Source organism: Oxyura jamaicensis, chromosome 20 (genome assembly GCF_011077185.1).
Source record: "Oxyura jamaicensis isolate SHBP4307 breed ruddy duck chromosome 20, BPBGC_Ojam_1.0, whole genome shotgun sequence".
NCBI classification, from domain to species: domain Eukaryota; kingdom Metazoa; phylum Chordata; class Aves; order Anseriformes; family Anatidae; genus Oxyura; species Oxyura jamaicensis.
The window spans coordinates 10,289,271-10,304,615 of NC_048912.1; the positions used below are offsets into that span (position 1 = coordinate 10,289,271).

Consider the following 15,345-nt stretch of genomic DNA (forward strand, 5'->3'; position numbering starts at 1 on the left):
GCTTAAATAGGCTTCCAGGGCAGGGTGGGATTGTGCTCACCTGTGCAGGACCAGCCGTGCTGCCCAGCCCCAGCCCCACACATCCCATGCTGTAGGGGTTGAGCTGCCGCAGGGCTCCCAAGCAGGGGCAGAGGGTGGGTGATGCTGGTTTGCCCCAGCAGTCCGCAACCAAAGTGGGTCTCAGGCAGAGCTTTTCCAGCCCGATCACGTTTAGCAGCACAAGCTCTGCTGGGGCATTGTGTCCCAGTGCCAAGGCCGGGTGGGGAAATGTCCCCTGTGCCCAGCACGGAGCTGCTGCCGGGCACGGCAGCCCCAAGGAAAGGCCGGCACTGGCAGGCGAGCACAGTGCCTCCAGGAAGGAGGCACTGCCAAGGTTTGGGTTAGGACAGGCAGAAAAAATACAGACAAAAAAAAAAAAAAAAAAAAAAAAAAAAAAAAAAAAAAAGCTGCTGTGAAGTTTGGATGCTTTGAAGTTGGAATTTGCACCTTCCAATGAGCAGAGCCAGAAACGCTGCAAAAAGGGCCTCAGTATTGGAAGCGCAGGGTGAAGCTGAATCTCCCTGTTGAAGTCCTATTAAATTTGCAGCACAGAAATCTGTTTAAAATCAAAGCCTTTGCCACTTGTGGTTTCCAAAAGTCACAAAACTGTTTCTTCTGCTGAGCTACAAAAAAAAAAAAAAAAAAAAGTTAAGTTAAAAATACTCTTTTGCCAATCAGCCATGCTGCAGTGTCCCCAGATCACCTTATTAGCTGCAGAAAGGTAGCCTAGTAACAATATTTCTCTGCCCATTCCCACGCACTGTGTTGGTTGGATTTGGTTTTTTGAAGGTTTTTTTTTTTTTTTTTCATTAAAAAAAAATCCCTTTTGGAAAATGTGGTTTCATCTCAGTTCTCATTTTCTGTGGGAAGACATCGGTTTCAGCTGTGAATCCAAAAATGAAAAAACCGTCATTCCAAAACAGAGCCTGAAAACAAAGCCCTGCCCTTCCCCGCAGCCTGTGGGCCTGGGGAAAGGTGGCTGCTCTTACCTCAGTACTTGTGAGCCTGGCTTTGGGGAGCTGGCACTACCCCTCTTGCGCAAGTTGGGCATTTTGGGGTGAAGTGAGAGGACAGCAAGTGGTTGGGATGCTCCAGCACAGCCCTGCCCTGCTGCCTCCCAGTACCATGTGCGGTGAGCCCACAGCACCCCATTCGCTGCCCCCAGCGCCGGGATGTTCAAGCACATGGGTTCTTTCTCATAATCTCCTGGTCTTGCTCTTTGGGGTCCCTTTTGGGGTCCCTTGGGGTCACACCCGTGGTGTTACGCTCTGAGCAAGCCATTTGAATTTTTATCTGTGTTACACACGGGGCATGAAATGAGAGACATCTGTGTGGGTTTAGGGTAGGGGCTGAGCTTCCATGAGCACTTTCCCACCCCACGGAGATCCCACTGTATTTAGAGCTGTTAATGGCAGTGCTTGCAAGCAGGCTCTAGGTAGGAGAGGAGATGATGATGATCGCAATGAAGATAAAATCACGGCCTCATTACCTGCTCAACCACATGCAAGGTGGTGATTTGTGTGGTTTGGACCATGCACCATGCTGAAATGCATGTCTTGTTTCCTAAAGGCTATCTGCCAGCACAGAGCCACCAGTAACTAGTCCTGCCACTGGCCTGCTAGCAGGGCAGGTTTCAGCAGCTAGGACAGCCTTCCCAGAGGGAAAAAGGAATCCAACCCTTAAGAGCCCAGCTTCGGGATAAAGCACCATCTTGAGAGCGAACATATTAAGCTTTGAACTCTCATGTAAGTTGCTCAGTTGGTCAAATGGAGTGAGCAGGTTTCTGCTCATATCAAACAGGACTTGGAGGAAAAAAGGCTTCCTGATTAACAGCTGCTGTTTTGTAAATGGACTGGAAGGCACCAAACGGTGACAGAGCTGGCATTACAGCATCTTCAGAAGTACTCTGTGATGCCACCAGGGCATGGGAACATGCCAGGCTGAAGCTGCATCACCTGTGGGGGCCCCCAGGGCAGGTGGGGGCTGTCCCCTAACCCAAGTACCCCACAGCTACTGTACAGCTGCTTTTAACACCCAGGGATATTGAGTGATTTTGGTCCAAACCAGACCCATTTGGGTATTCAGCCCAGCAGAGTCTGGGGCGACCCACTGAGCCCCGCCAATGCAGCCAGGCACCAAAATGACTTTAAACAAAAGCCAATTTCTTACCCAGTAAAAAAATTAAGCATTCCAACCTAATCCTGCTCTTTCCAGCACGGTGCCCCCCAGTCCTGGCTCTCCAGCAGCAAGGACAGCTGGAGGTTCACAAAACACACCGTGACTGGGAGGTAAGTGGCACAGCCTGGGGCCCAGAGCCAGGATTTGGGGTTCTTGCTCCCAACCTGCAATTACGCTGCTTGCAGCCATCACCAGAGACATTTGGCAAAGTGGCCCCCAGCTGGGCTCTCCACTACCACCAGCTCCTGCTGCTGCCAGCTCCCCACATCAAGGCCAGATCTCCTCCACATGGCCACCCAAAGCAGCTGGAGGGGCCTCTTGCAAAGCGCAGGGGATCCTCTTATTCTCAACAGGGAACCCAAGGTCTGCCAAGGGCAGGTGAATCTCCAGGAAATTCTTCCGAAACACAAAAAGAAAACCCCCTGCAAACAGTTGAGTTTTCAATCATTTTAATGTGATCACTGCAATTTGACCACAGTCTCAGAAAGAAAAAAGTCACACAAATTTTCTGTGCTTAGGATTTGAGTCAATCTACACAGTTCTTGTTGATTGACGATTATTCAAGTTAAGACCTTCTGACCATCAGTGGTGTTCTTGTCTGAAAGGCAGGATCGCATGTGTTGTAAATATTGGTGCAAAACAGGAATGCTTCTTCTGGAATTAAAGCTGCGACACCTGATCTACTCAAAAGAAAACAATTGTACACGCACACACACACACACGGATCTAGCATGCAAATACACCAGGAACCAGCTACAGCTTCACGGGAAAAAAAAAAAAAAAAAAAAAAAGAAATAACACGTTGTGTCAATACATACGTTGGCCTGTAATTCAGAAGGCTACTTAACAAGGAAGGGGGCAAAATACACAAATATCAAAACCCGAGAATATTCATTTTCCAATATTTGAGAAGAAAAGAGGAAGAGCTTTTTAAATTACATTGTGTTGGCAAACTCTGATCTGTAGGTAACAAAGCAAAAGGTGAAGGCAAATTTTCCAAAGTATTGTAAAATTTATTGTATAAGTATTGCAGCTTTTAGAATGACATATAATTGCCACTATTGGTTACTGTTACACAATAAGCGTTTACAACAGATTTTTGTAAATTGGCATCAGAGTACATATTCATACTAAAACAGCAAAATATAGATAAGTACTGCATTGCATGTGCTGTCAATAGTTTACATAAGTTTAAACTCGAACAGAACTCAGGATACAGGACTGCCTATAACAAACTCCAAAGCCAAAGCAATGCAACTGGAAGTTTAAGAAAATATTAATACAATGAAATGTGTCTATAAGGCAGGCAAATTAGGACTCGTAATGTTGTCCTTCATGAGCTTCTATAGTACAGCAAAAATTTGAAGCGCAGTTTCTGGAAAACTTTTTATTTTTTTGTAGCTTTGTGTTGTACATAGAAAATCTCTGAGCTATACAGAGACAGAAGAGATTAAAAATTCATTCTGTTCTTGCCTAGCACTGCTAATGCTACACATCTGGATTCAGTCCTTTTTCAATCCTTAGTAAAAACGTTGGGCTTTTATTTATTTACTTTTAATATAGCAGTTAGTGCAATTTTGTAGTTTTATACACATACAAAGGGTGAATTCTCCAGAAAGCAATTGGATTTCCTTATACCCCCACTTAAGATAGAATGAATTTTGTGACACGTATGGAAACAATGCACTAGATTAGTAAAGCTGATCTCCAAACCACTGAACTCAAGGGTTGTGAAAGGGGACTGAAGTTTTACCAGTGTCAGAACCAAATGAAACCCATTCTTCCTTGCCATCCTTACTGAAAAAGCCATGTTCACATTCCAGGTCATTAAGTTTCGGTGGCACGTTCAGGGTGTTGTTCACCATACTTTATGCTAAGAACATCTGCAAGATTAACAACCCCTTTTAAAGCTAACATGACTCTCAAAACTTTGAGCAAAAAGGCAGGCTAGGACAAGAGGTTGCTAAGCGTTAGCAATGTCTTGTTTCTTCTGCTTTTGTCTAAGTCATTCTTAAAGGCTCTGAACCTCTCTCTGCTGACGGCTGCGGATGGGGGAGACCCCTCGGAGCGGGCAGGGGCCAAGCTCCCGGCACGGGTCTCTACACATCCACACTGAGGCTGAAAGGAACCAAGGTGAGACATCAGCAATTGCGTGCATGGCCAAGTCTCTGCCTTGGTGGCGGTACGGGACGGGGGTATTGGGAAGAAATGGACCCCGAGGCAAAAAGTAACATTAAATAGTAATAATAATAATAATAATAACAACAATAATAATAACAATAATAATAATAAAAAGGCTAGACCATTATTTCTAAACACCCATTCAGAACTTGGAGTTGATCTGGGCCCCAGATCTGTTTTCTGCAATGGAAACACAGTTTTTGGGGCAGCAAAGCAGTGGGATGCAAAAAATAAAAGAAGCCAGGCAAAAGGCAAAAACATGGCTGCACATCTCAAGTCCCACCGAGGGGCTGGTGCTCCCCTCCCACCGCTGCCTGCAGCTCCTGGGAGCCCCCAGCCCCAGTGGCAGCTTGTTTTTTGTGCAGGACACGGGCTGAAAGGCAGCGTTTGCAGTGGGAGTTTGGTACTGATGACCCATCCCATTTTACCCTCATTAAATTCCACGTATGAGGGGAAGAGCAAATGAAACTGGACCCAGCAACTCAAGAAAGGGATCAAGGAACTGCAATGCTTGGGGTGAGGTTTGTGAAATGAGACTTCACACTGGAAGGTGATGGGGGGGTGGAAAGAGAGAGAGAACCAGTTGAAATTTCAAGGACTTCAAAGCACCGGAGCTGCACTGCATGCCTAGCCCCTCTCGCGCACCCCTGGGTGCCTCCGTGAGCTCCAGCCCCTCGCTGCCTCCTCCGGGGGCTCCGTGCCCTGAGCACTGCCACACCACAAGACAACTCAGCTACTTAACAACCTCTGGTCCCGATGACACCTCCTTACTCACTACTCAGTTTCAGATGTGTGATGCACATTCCACCCAAAACCTGCTGAGGTAACCATTATTTTTTTTTTGTAGCAAACAAACTAGTTTAGGTCACAGAGCAACCCCCCCCACCCCCCCCCCCAACAAAACCCAACAACACTATTCATGCGTTTTGGCTCAAGAGGGCAGTAGATATTATATTTCAGTTTGTCTTTTGGTTGGTATCTCATTTACAATATCCACCACAGTTTCCTACCCGGGCAGGTAGGCGATGTGCATAAATGTATTCAAGTTACCTTACAAAGAGTCCAAGAACCCAAGTGGCAGAGGGAGCACCGCGCGCGGCTCGGCACATCGAGCTGGCTCAGCCGGGAGGGGAGCGGTGCCGGCGGCAGCAGTCCCCGCTGCAACGAGGAATTGGAAAAGTGAACGCAAGGTCCGAAGGAGCAAGAGACCAGACGCTGGTTACTTGTGACGCTAATGATGATTTTGTTTTTCCCCTCTTGAAAAAGGGAGGGTTACTGTTTCGTTAATAAGGCACTAAATAGACATGTTACATAAAGGAAAGATACGTCTTTAAAAACTCGTAAAAATTCATCAGTTTTGTACCTTTCATGACAAACTATTCTCCTTTGTAGGACTTCTTTTTGTGGCTTTTTTTTTTTTTTTTTTTTTTAAGTTTTTAAGGTCATCAAAATTTAGGTTGCACGACTGTAAAGCTATGAAGATTTCAAGAGCTGTGGAAAAGCGGTTTGAAGTATTGAGAAGGTACACGACTATTTCTAGGCAAAAATAAAAAAAGAAAGCAAAAAACAATGATCAAACTTCAAGTTCAGCTATTCTTCGTCTTCTTTAAAATATATATAAATATTGTTCAAATGGTCAGAACTTCAAAACTGTTCTCATGCTTATTTTTTTGTTCAAGTAATAGAAAAGTTGCTTAAAAACAATAGTTATTGCCTTTATATCTTTCATTTATGTCACTCTACTAGATAGCATCTTGCAGAAAACGAGATCGCACCTCCTCGCCAACCCCTGGCTCCCCGCGCTTGCCCTGCCCGCCCTTCCCGGTGCCGGCAGCCCCCGGGCACGGCCGCGGCTTCTCCCTTCAGGTTTCTCGCACGCTCAGGTTCCTCACTCGCTCGCTCTGTCACGTACAAATTCACCACAAGGGCAAAAACACCTACCCGACATCTACGCGGTACAAAAAAATGTAAACAATAGCATAGTTAAGACAAACGCTTTTGAAACGGAGATAAATTAAAAGACGCACGACATCCGGAGGGGAGGACGCTGGCGGGCGAGGGACGGTGCCGTTTTGAATGAAGAAATCTTCAGAAGAGGTAAAGGGTTTTTGCTTCTAAAGCATTAAGTGTTTTTCTTTAGCCTTTAGTTAATACATCACAGGAGCAGATTCGTTTCCATCTACCGTACTTTACGCCTCTTTAGCTAGGATAATAAAGCAAAAAACAGCAATGACCAGAGGCAGCCCGGGGGAGCTGCAGGTTTGAGGCACGACTGTGCGCTTCCATTCCACATATGGGTTTGGGATTTCATATAAACCAAAAATGACTTCCCCGAACAACACAGTTTTCAGCTTGGCCTTTCAGCGAGACATTTAAACCCCCTCTGAAAGGCGGCTGGTGGGCACGGTACCCTTTACTCACATCGACTTCCACATGACTTATCTCCAAGCAGGGCCCTTCAGGTCAACATCGAAAGAAATAAACCAAAAAACGCTTTGTTCCTTCAGACACAGAAGTTTATTCTCATCCCCACCACCCCCCTCCAAAAAGTTAGCGGTTGTCCAAAAAAAAAAAAAAAAAAAAAAAAAAAATCAAGTAATTTTTGTCTGCTTCTGCCATTACTGGCTCTCGGAAGCAGGGATTTTTATTTTTTTTTTTTACCTTTGCACTCCCCAGACCCTCACGGCTCACATGCGGACGCGCACCAACTCCTCCTGCTTTGTAGGGAACTTTGTAGGGAACGCCGGCCCCGCGCAGGGGCCGCTGGAAATGAAGGCGTTGCGTTAGATGCAGTCTGGCTCGCTGCGCTCCTCGCGGGGCTGCTGTTTCCTCCTTAGCGTTTTTCCACCCCCTTCCAGCTACTTTGTTCTTCACTTTGACAAATATCCCTTAATGGTTGCATGGTAGACATGATAGAGGCTTTGACCAACACAAGCACTGACATATTTATATTAAAAAATAGTGCAAAATTTCAACATTTATATAAATAACTCTAAACCCCTGCTTTTGATTTTTTTTTGTTTTGTTTTTTTTTTGTTTGTTTTTTTTGTCCTTTTTTTTTTTTACAACGTAATACACGCTTTTTGAGTTGGCACTCAAAAAATTGCCATTTTTCTTCTAGTTCAGAAAACAACTTTTTTTTTGAATAGGCCTCTTCTAATACAAAAATACTCCTGCTCCTTTCACATACACTTTCTCTTATTTTTAATATATATTTATATATTTATATTGCAGATCTTTAAACAAAATGTTTTTGTGCAAATATTTTGTCTTTAAAGTTAAGTGAAATAATCAAACAAAAAAAAAGCATTCACACACAGCTCAACTAGAAACAAAAAAAAAAGGACTACAGTTGATTTTTTTTTCCTTTTTAAACGTCTAGACACAGCTCAATAAAGAAATGTTTTTGCAAGCTTTGTAGGCTTGTGCATTCAGACCAGACATAACAAGTAAATATTTATACATGGAGAGATGGGGAAGGGCTTTTTTTTTTCTTTGCTCATCTTCCTCAACTCTCAATCTCTCTCCTTTTTCTTTTAATGAGAAGTGCAGAGTGTTTCATTTAACTTTCTTGATTTTTTTTCCTTTTTTTCCTTTTTCTTTTTTTTCGTTTCTTTTTTTATTATTATTATTATTTTTAAAAGGGGTGCCCTTTTTGTTTCTCTTTCTCTTTGTTCCACGCGGTTGTGCTCTCAAGGCCATTGATTTGTGAATGATGGAGTCTGCTGCCCTCCAAGAGCGAGGGCATCCCGCTGTTGTTCTGCTGGTGCTGGTAAAACGTCGACCCGGGGTAGTGCCCGATCACCTCGCTGTAGGTCGGCGGCGGTCCCTCCATCCTGCCATTGCTCCCATAGCAGGTCGCGCTGATGCCAGAGTTACTGCTGGGGGGGCACGGCCCCCCGTACACGGAGTTATCTATCAAGTCACTGTCGAAGATGGTTCTGTTGGGGGGGGCGCGCACCGACTCCCTGTTGAGCTCCATTTGCTGCTCGGGGTCGCGCAGCTGCAGCGTGCAGGGTCCCTGGTACGGGGGGGGCTCCTCGCCGTCTGACAGCGAGATGGTGGGGGGCAGGTCGATCTCGTGCTGCAGGTAGGGGTAGGTGGGCTGGAACCTGTTGAAGCGGTCCCTCTGAAGGAACGACGGCACCGCCAGCCGGTCGCTGGGCCTCGGGGTGTAGATTTGCTGCTGGAGGGGAGAGAAAGAGAGAAAGGGAGGCAGGACCGTGAGGTTCGGCCCCATGGCACAGAGACAGGTGGCGTTGGTGGCACGCGGCACCCGCAGCGCCCTCACCTCTGCTATCCCGTTCCCCGACACCGTGCTTTCTGACGGCCACAGGCTGCCCTCCTGCATGGGAAAGGAGAAGAGAGGCAAGGGTCAGGCTCAGCAACGCGTGGCCCCGACCCACTCCGAAGCATTCAACCCGCTCTGGTACGAGCAGAAATACCACTGGAAATACCCCTTCTGATCAGGATTCCCCTCCGTTTTCAGCCCCATTTGTATTTAGTCACTTACTCGCAGAATGAATGATGGGAAAGACACCAGCAAACACCGCTCCCCCAGATGTAGGCTTCCCCCTCCCACCCGCGCCCACCCACCAGGTTCCTGTCCCCGCTTCCAACATGCCACAGCGGTGTTTTTCAGTATGGGATCCGTGAGCCAGGGGTGATTCACAGTGTACCCGAGAACGCTCCATGAACTAATGGCAAGATGAAAAAAACACAACAAAACCCACACCCACATTCGGATGCAAGCAATCCAGGAAATCATGGGAAAATAAAGAGAATAAGTGAATACTCAACTGTTAAGCTCAATTTTGATTTGTCTAAAAAAAAAAAAAAAAAAAAAAAAAAAACACATATACAGCAACAGGATGCTTCTATGGTATTTTTTCCCCAAAAGGATTCCAGGTTCTTGCTTATAAAGACCGAGGAGCTGCAGTCTAGATGCTTCCCTACACTGCAGGCATCAGCCCTGATTCTACAATCTGAACCCTGGCGCCAACAACCCGAAGCATGAAAATCCCACAAGCCAATTTCCCCCAAACCATGGGACTGGTTTGCAATTTGTTATCAAAACAAACAAACAAACAAGCCTCCTTCCATTGGCTGCTGATACTGCGAACACACAGTTCACCTTCTACACTTTTGCCGTAAGACCTAAAATATTTAAATATTGCTAATATTCATATACAGCAACATCGCTCCGGGAGACAAAGCTGGAGGAAAACAAGCCAGGAGGCTCCTAATTACAACCCGCAGTCACTGGCACTTCCCATCCCTTGCAGGTGAATCTCCAGTTCTGGCACCAGCAGACAGGTTTACCACCAGGGAAAAGAAAATGCCAGGCACCTCTTCTTTTTCCCTTTTTCCTTGAAGGATAAAGCATGCCTTCCAAAGGCCACTCTTGGACCTAGCAGGTGCAGCAGGGCTGCCAACCATATTGTCTCCTTCTACAAAAATACCTTCCTTACCCGGGGCACAGGGGGGCTCCCCCCTGCCCAAGCAGCTTCAGGCTCCCCAGCCACGAACCCCTTGCCTCCAGCACTGCTACGGAGCCCCTCTGAGTAAAGGCTCGTGTCTCATTTTATGAAGTCAGTGTCAGGATTAAAACTGCCAGAAAGCAGTAGCTAGGTGGGCAAATCTCACAGGCAGAAAACAGGAATATTTTCCTCCTTCGTGTTCTGGCCGTGTCCCCAGCTTCACAGCTCTCCTCGCATACCTTCTGCTTCCAGAATATTTAGGATGTGAGTTCATTTCAGCAATGGCCCTGTCCAGAAAGCTGTGATTTTACAAAATGGAAGTTAGGTCTTGATGAGCAATATGGCTTTAAAAGCCTCTGCCAGTATTCTAGGACTCGCTTCAGAATCTAAAATTACTTTTTAATTTCTTTTTAGAGATCAATCTTCGACTTTTACAGAACCACTTGTTTTAGTAATGTCAGAGAATTCCCATCGCAAAGCTGAGCGGTGCAGATTAAGTTTCTGAGCCTTCAGGAGGACATATTTTCCATTTTTTCTGAGGGAGGGTCTCATTACTCCAAGGGTGCAGGGTCAGTGCCATTCTTATTGGGGAAAAAAGAAAAAAAAAAAAAGTTTTTTTTTTTTGCATTTCTTGAAGACTCCCAGTTCTTGAAAAATAAAGGTGCCCGTTACAAGGAGACAGTTTAGGTAGAACTGATAGAGCTGTGACTGAGAAACAGGTGCAGCAATGCAAAAATTCCACGCTACCAGGAACCACATTAAAAAAAAACCCACACCTTTGGGGAAATGAATTTCTCCTTCAGTTGTAATTTTTGAGCTACGAGAAAAAAGGACAAGGACTGCAGCTCTCGCAGCACTCTGACCACGGGATGAACTACTTTAATATTTTAGAAGATGAAAAGCGTGTTTGTAGCTCCAGTGCCTGTCTGGTCACGACAGCCAAATGAAGTTTGGGATTTAAAAAGCCCAACACCAGTTCAGTGCAAGTTTAATGGATTACACAAACGGGTATCTCGCTCAGCGCAGACGCTGCCTGCCGTCCTCCAAGGCTCATTTAGGCTGGAGAGGTTTTCTACAAGAAGACACGCTGTGCTGAATCTGAAACGAGCCACCTCTAAGATCCTTACTGCAGCTGATCCCACTGCAAGGAGCTCCCTGCTTCATGCCCAGGGTCTTCTCCATCCCTCCAGAAGGGCTCTGGGGCCACGAGGGAAGCTCGGCTGCCACTTCATGACGCTGGCAAAGATGGGCAGGAGAAGAGGGAGAATTATAACGGGTGCAACCCCCAAAAAACAGAATGTTCGTGTTCCTCTCCTTAGCTCTGAGAACGGTTCAGAAGACTGCGTCCTCACAGAGGTCTGGCAGCTGTGCAGAGGTAAATCTCTGCTGAAAAGCCATTTAATTGCTCATGCATCTGAAGGCTGAATAAATAACAGAGCTGTTTCAGTGCAGGGATTGGGCCAAAAAACACCAGGATGTTTTTGGCCTAGTGGGAGGAAAAAAAGGAGGATTTTTTTCCTGAACAGTCAAGACATTTTGTTTCAACCTGGAATTTTTATTCCATCTCCACACGACTTTCTCTTCTTTCCACTTTAACCTTCTTCTTTCTTCAATTTCAAGAAAATAAAAACAGGCAACTTGAAAAAGGCTTGTCCTGGAATTTATTTGAAAATTGTAAATGAAGCATTTTGGCATTTTTCAAGTGAAACATTCTGGAAGCAATAAAACAATAAAAAAGGTGTAAATGGGAAAACGGTCTGCTACTCTCAAGAACTCCTGTGCCCACACTGTGCTGCTCCAGGCACAGGGCTCTTGCTGCATAGCTTTAGGAGGCGGGCACGAGGCACTCGCTGCCTTTGGACACGCGCTCCACAGCTGACAAGATGAAGGGCAGCTTAATTCAGCTCAGGGTCTTCACAGCTCTCCATCCGACCTGGCATCTTCCTCGCTTCGGCACAGAGCACCCGGCAAGGGACCTCCGTGCCCTGTGTGACAAAACGAGAGCACCTGTGGAGCAGGGACAGCCAGTATGCCGGGCACCTGCTGGCTGGCCAGCCCTCAGCAGCGGTGCACGTATTAAACCTGACGTTAGATCTCTCCACTTTATAAAAAGGAATCAAAGGGAACTCAGAGTATTTGATCATTTTCCCGGATCCGATGCAAGGCAGCGCAGCTCCGCGGAGGCCAGCTCAAGACAGCAGCGCCTGCTCAGCCTGCCCTGCGAGGCTGGAAACGAGAGCACGAAGCAGTGACCTTGAGGCAGCCCTACCGTTTAAAGAGCTCTAAGATCCTTCAGGGTGGATGATAAAGAAACACATCAGTACGAGATATCCCTGCATGGGAAGACAGAGCCATGTAGGCAGCGGTGAACTGTACACGCTCACCCTCCAAGAAAATTTTCTGTCTTTTCTCTGTAGGTTCTTGTTGCTGAGCTGCTGCATCTGATGAAACCTCCAGCTCGGCATAAACCAGCAGCTGCCGCGAGGCTGGAGAGGCTCCCTCTTGAATGCACGTTGGAGGTGCAATTAACACATTTCTCCTCAGGCTTCTGTGAACCACAGAGCCCGAGTTACGCGGGGAATCTCCCGAGCATCCCCTTGGAGAGGTTTCTGCTCGCGTGGCTGACGGGCGTTTTCTGACACCTCCACTGCAGCAGTGACAGCACGACTCCACTTGTGACGGAAACTGGAGAAGGTCTTTCAGGATTCCCCATCCTCTTGAAGGCAGGAAGAGATTAAAATGCTCATTTAGGACTCTCCAGCCAGAGTTGCCAGCAGATTCAGTATTTTCGGGCTGCAAATATCAAGGTACATGCACCCAACAGCTGATGGTACGTGGTGGTTTCAGGAACAGGACACACCACAAACAGCCTCACGTGGTTACTTTGCTAACAGAGAGTCCACATTGCAAAGCTCAGGACAGAAGTGGAGGCTATGGCTGACTGTACACCACAAAAAACACCCCAAAAAGCCAAAGGCATCCCTACACGGGCCCCTCATAACCGGGAAGACGATGCCAGGACCCAACCTGGAGGGCGTCTTCACGCAGTGCTGAGTGGCACATGGGCAAACGCAACTGAGATGAATGCCTTTGGCTCTCACATTTCCCCAAATTCACATCACTTGGCAAACAAGACAGTAAGACATGGATGAGAAGAGCAGTGTGTGACTTACTGATGACAGATTCTCATCTCTCCGCCTCCCTTGGCTGTGCCGACTGATGAAGGATCGCGCAGAGAGTTTGTAGTGGTTCAGCAGACAGGTTATCACAACCACCATCACCATCATCACCACCACGATTATGATTATCTGTACAAACTCCAACTCCGCTGCAAGAGAGAGAGACATATTGTGAGCCACCTGAAAAAGCAGCACTTAATCGAGTGCAAGAAGCAGGAATTTGGCCAAGCAGCCGGTGACACAGTGCAGCTGCATCCTTCCCCCACAGCGCTCCCAGACACACATACGTGGGCTCTGCATGCGTCGAGCCCAGCTACTTCATAAAAAAACACACATTAATTCATGTCTTCAGTGCCACAGAACAGTCTCTAGGATGCATCTTTAGACGTGCCCCACAAGGCACAGTTTTTCCAAACTGCAATCCAGACAAGACTTCCCAAACCCGTTGCTGCCGCTCCCATCTGCAGTTTGCTAGGTGCAAGTGGCAGAGGTTCGGTGCCGAACCCAGGTTGTGGGGCCACGAGCCACGTGTAATCGGTCATAATGAACTAATTCAGCAGGAACTCAGCTAAAGTCTCGCTGTTCTCTTCCTGTCACCACCACTCCTCCCTCCAGGGAGCACAGGACTCAAGTCCTCCTCGGCACGCAGGGGCACCAGACACACGTCCCTGCTGCCCCGGGGAGCTGCAGGTGCCAGCAGCCCGCTGCCCAGCACCAGTCCGTCACCGTCAGACCTCGTGGTTTTCCAAAAGAAGCCCGACGGAACCGCTGGGTGCTGACTGTGGCTCCTGTTACCCCTCCTCCGGCAGCCAGCGTGTACCAGAGCTGCGGCATTGCTGCCCAGGGCTCGGCCAGCTGACAGCGGCAGCTTGAGCGGTGTGAACTGGCACAGAGGAGAACTGCCAAAAATCCTCAAACAAACAAGAACGCGCAAACAGCCTGGCCGGTTAACTCCAGAGACACTCGGCAGTACAAAGGAAAAAAAAATAGCAATAATAAAAACACATAAACAAATAAACACTCCTAAAATTTAAGAACATAATTCCTCACACCTCACTGAGGCTAAATAAAACCGAGTGCCCCAGACCAAAACAGCACTAGGTAATTATTTCCATGCAGCCAGAGAGCAGATGCTGCCCCCGAGTCCCCTCGTGCCTGCAGAGCCCAGTGCTCCCCGTGCCCCCTGCAAAGGAAGGGCCAAGGCCAGGGAAAACCACATTAAACTGCTCTGGGCGTTCAAAGTCTGCTTCTCGGTAGGAACAGCTACAAAATCCACTTTTGGGAACTGCGCCTTAAGCTGTCAGGGATGCTGCCCCCTGTGTTTTATTTATAAATACATCTGCAGGAAGACTGGCGGTGCCCCCAAGGGCAGCACCGCACTGCTCCCACTGCAAGGGGTGGCTTCTGCTGAGTCAGGCAGATTTTTTTTGTTTAATGGAAAGTTTTCTCCTGGCAGGTGGCATTTAAGTGCCAGTAAAAGCAAATAAATGTCAAGAAAACAGCCCAGGTGGTAAGTGCTGCCAGTTACCTTGGAGTCCATCCTGCTACACAGCAGCTATTTCTGCCGCCAGGCAGGCACACTTCCCACCATCCCAAAAGGTCCCCAAATGTTTAACCCGCTCCAGCCACCCCCTTCCCAAAGCCCAGCAATGCCCTGAAAGCAGGAAATGTATCTGGCACCTGCAGCTCAGGGCCCCTGCGAGCACAGGAGGGGATGGGACCAAGGCTGGGGCTGGGCACGTGGCTGCCCAGGCACTCCTGGAGCAGGGGGCAGTGGCAATGCCACCGCGTGTCCCCAGCCTGGGGACAGTGACAAGGCTCATGAAAGGATGGAGGGAGGGGTCATCCTGTTCCACAGTCACATCTGTGGCCATCCCCTATCAAGAGGAACGAGCCTCCGGAGCAACTGCAGAGCATCTCTGCAGGCTGAAGGCTTCGAGCCCCTTGCTTCCAATTTTTGTTGTTGCTGATTTGCTTTTGCAAGGCAGGTTTCTGCACTTGCTTTCCTTCCCTGGGTAACGGCCTCAGGCTGTGTGCAAAAAAACATTAAAGAAAAGGAAAAAAAAAAAAAAAGGACAAAAAACAACAACCAAAGAATTTAGGAGGATGAGTCAATTTAGCCTTAAATGCAACATGTGCTTTGGCCACAGCAAGAAGGCGCAAGGAAAAATAAACGAGGCCAGTGATGGAAAGCTTCCTTTCTTGTTAAAAAAGTTACATTTCTGAAGAAAAACAAGAGGATGGCGGTTATAAATTAAAGTGCCTTTCCTAGAATGAGAGGCATGTTC

At 47.4% G+C, this 15,345-nt stretch overlaps 1 protein-coding gene across 2 annotated transcripts in view; it reads right to left on the bottom strand.

Annotated features, from left to right (window-relative positions):
• Positions 1–2,654: 2,654 nt before the first annotated feature.
• The window catches only part of PMEPA1 (prostate transmembrane protein, androgen induced 1), a 45,106-nt gene continuing 32,415 nt past the window's right edge, over positions 2,655–15,345 (bottom strand). The window contains exons 2-4 of one of the 2 annotated variants that reach the window (XM_035343918.1): positions 13,052–13,206; positions 8,690–8,743; positions 2,655–8,581 (exon numbers count right to left, since the gene is read on the bottom strand). In XM_035343918.1, the coding sequence (XP_035199809.1) occupies positions 8,036–8,581; positions 8,690–8,743; positions 13,052–13,206 (755 nt within the window). In that variant the 3' untranslated portion in view covers positions 2,655–8,035. Of the gene's footprint in view, positions 8,585–8,689; positions 8,744–13,051; positions 13,207–15,345 lie in introns of both variants that reach the window. The other variant, XM_035343917.1, reaches the window with a different exon arrangement.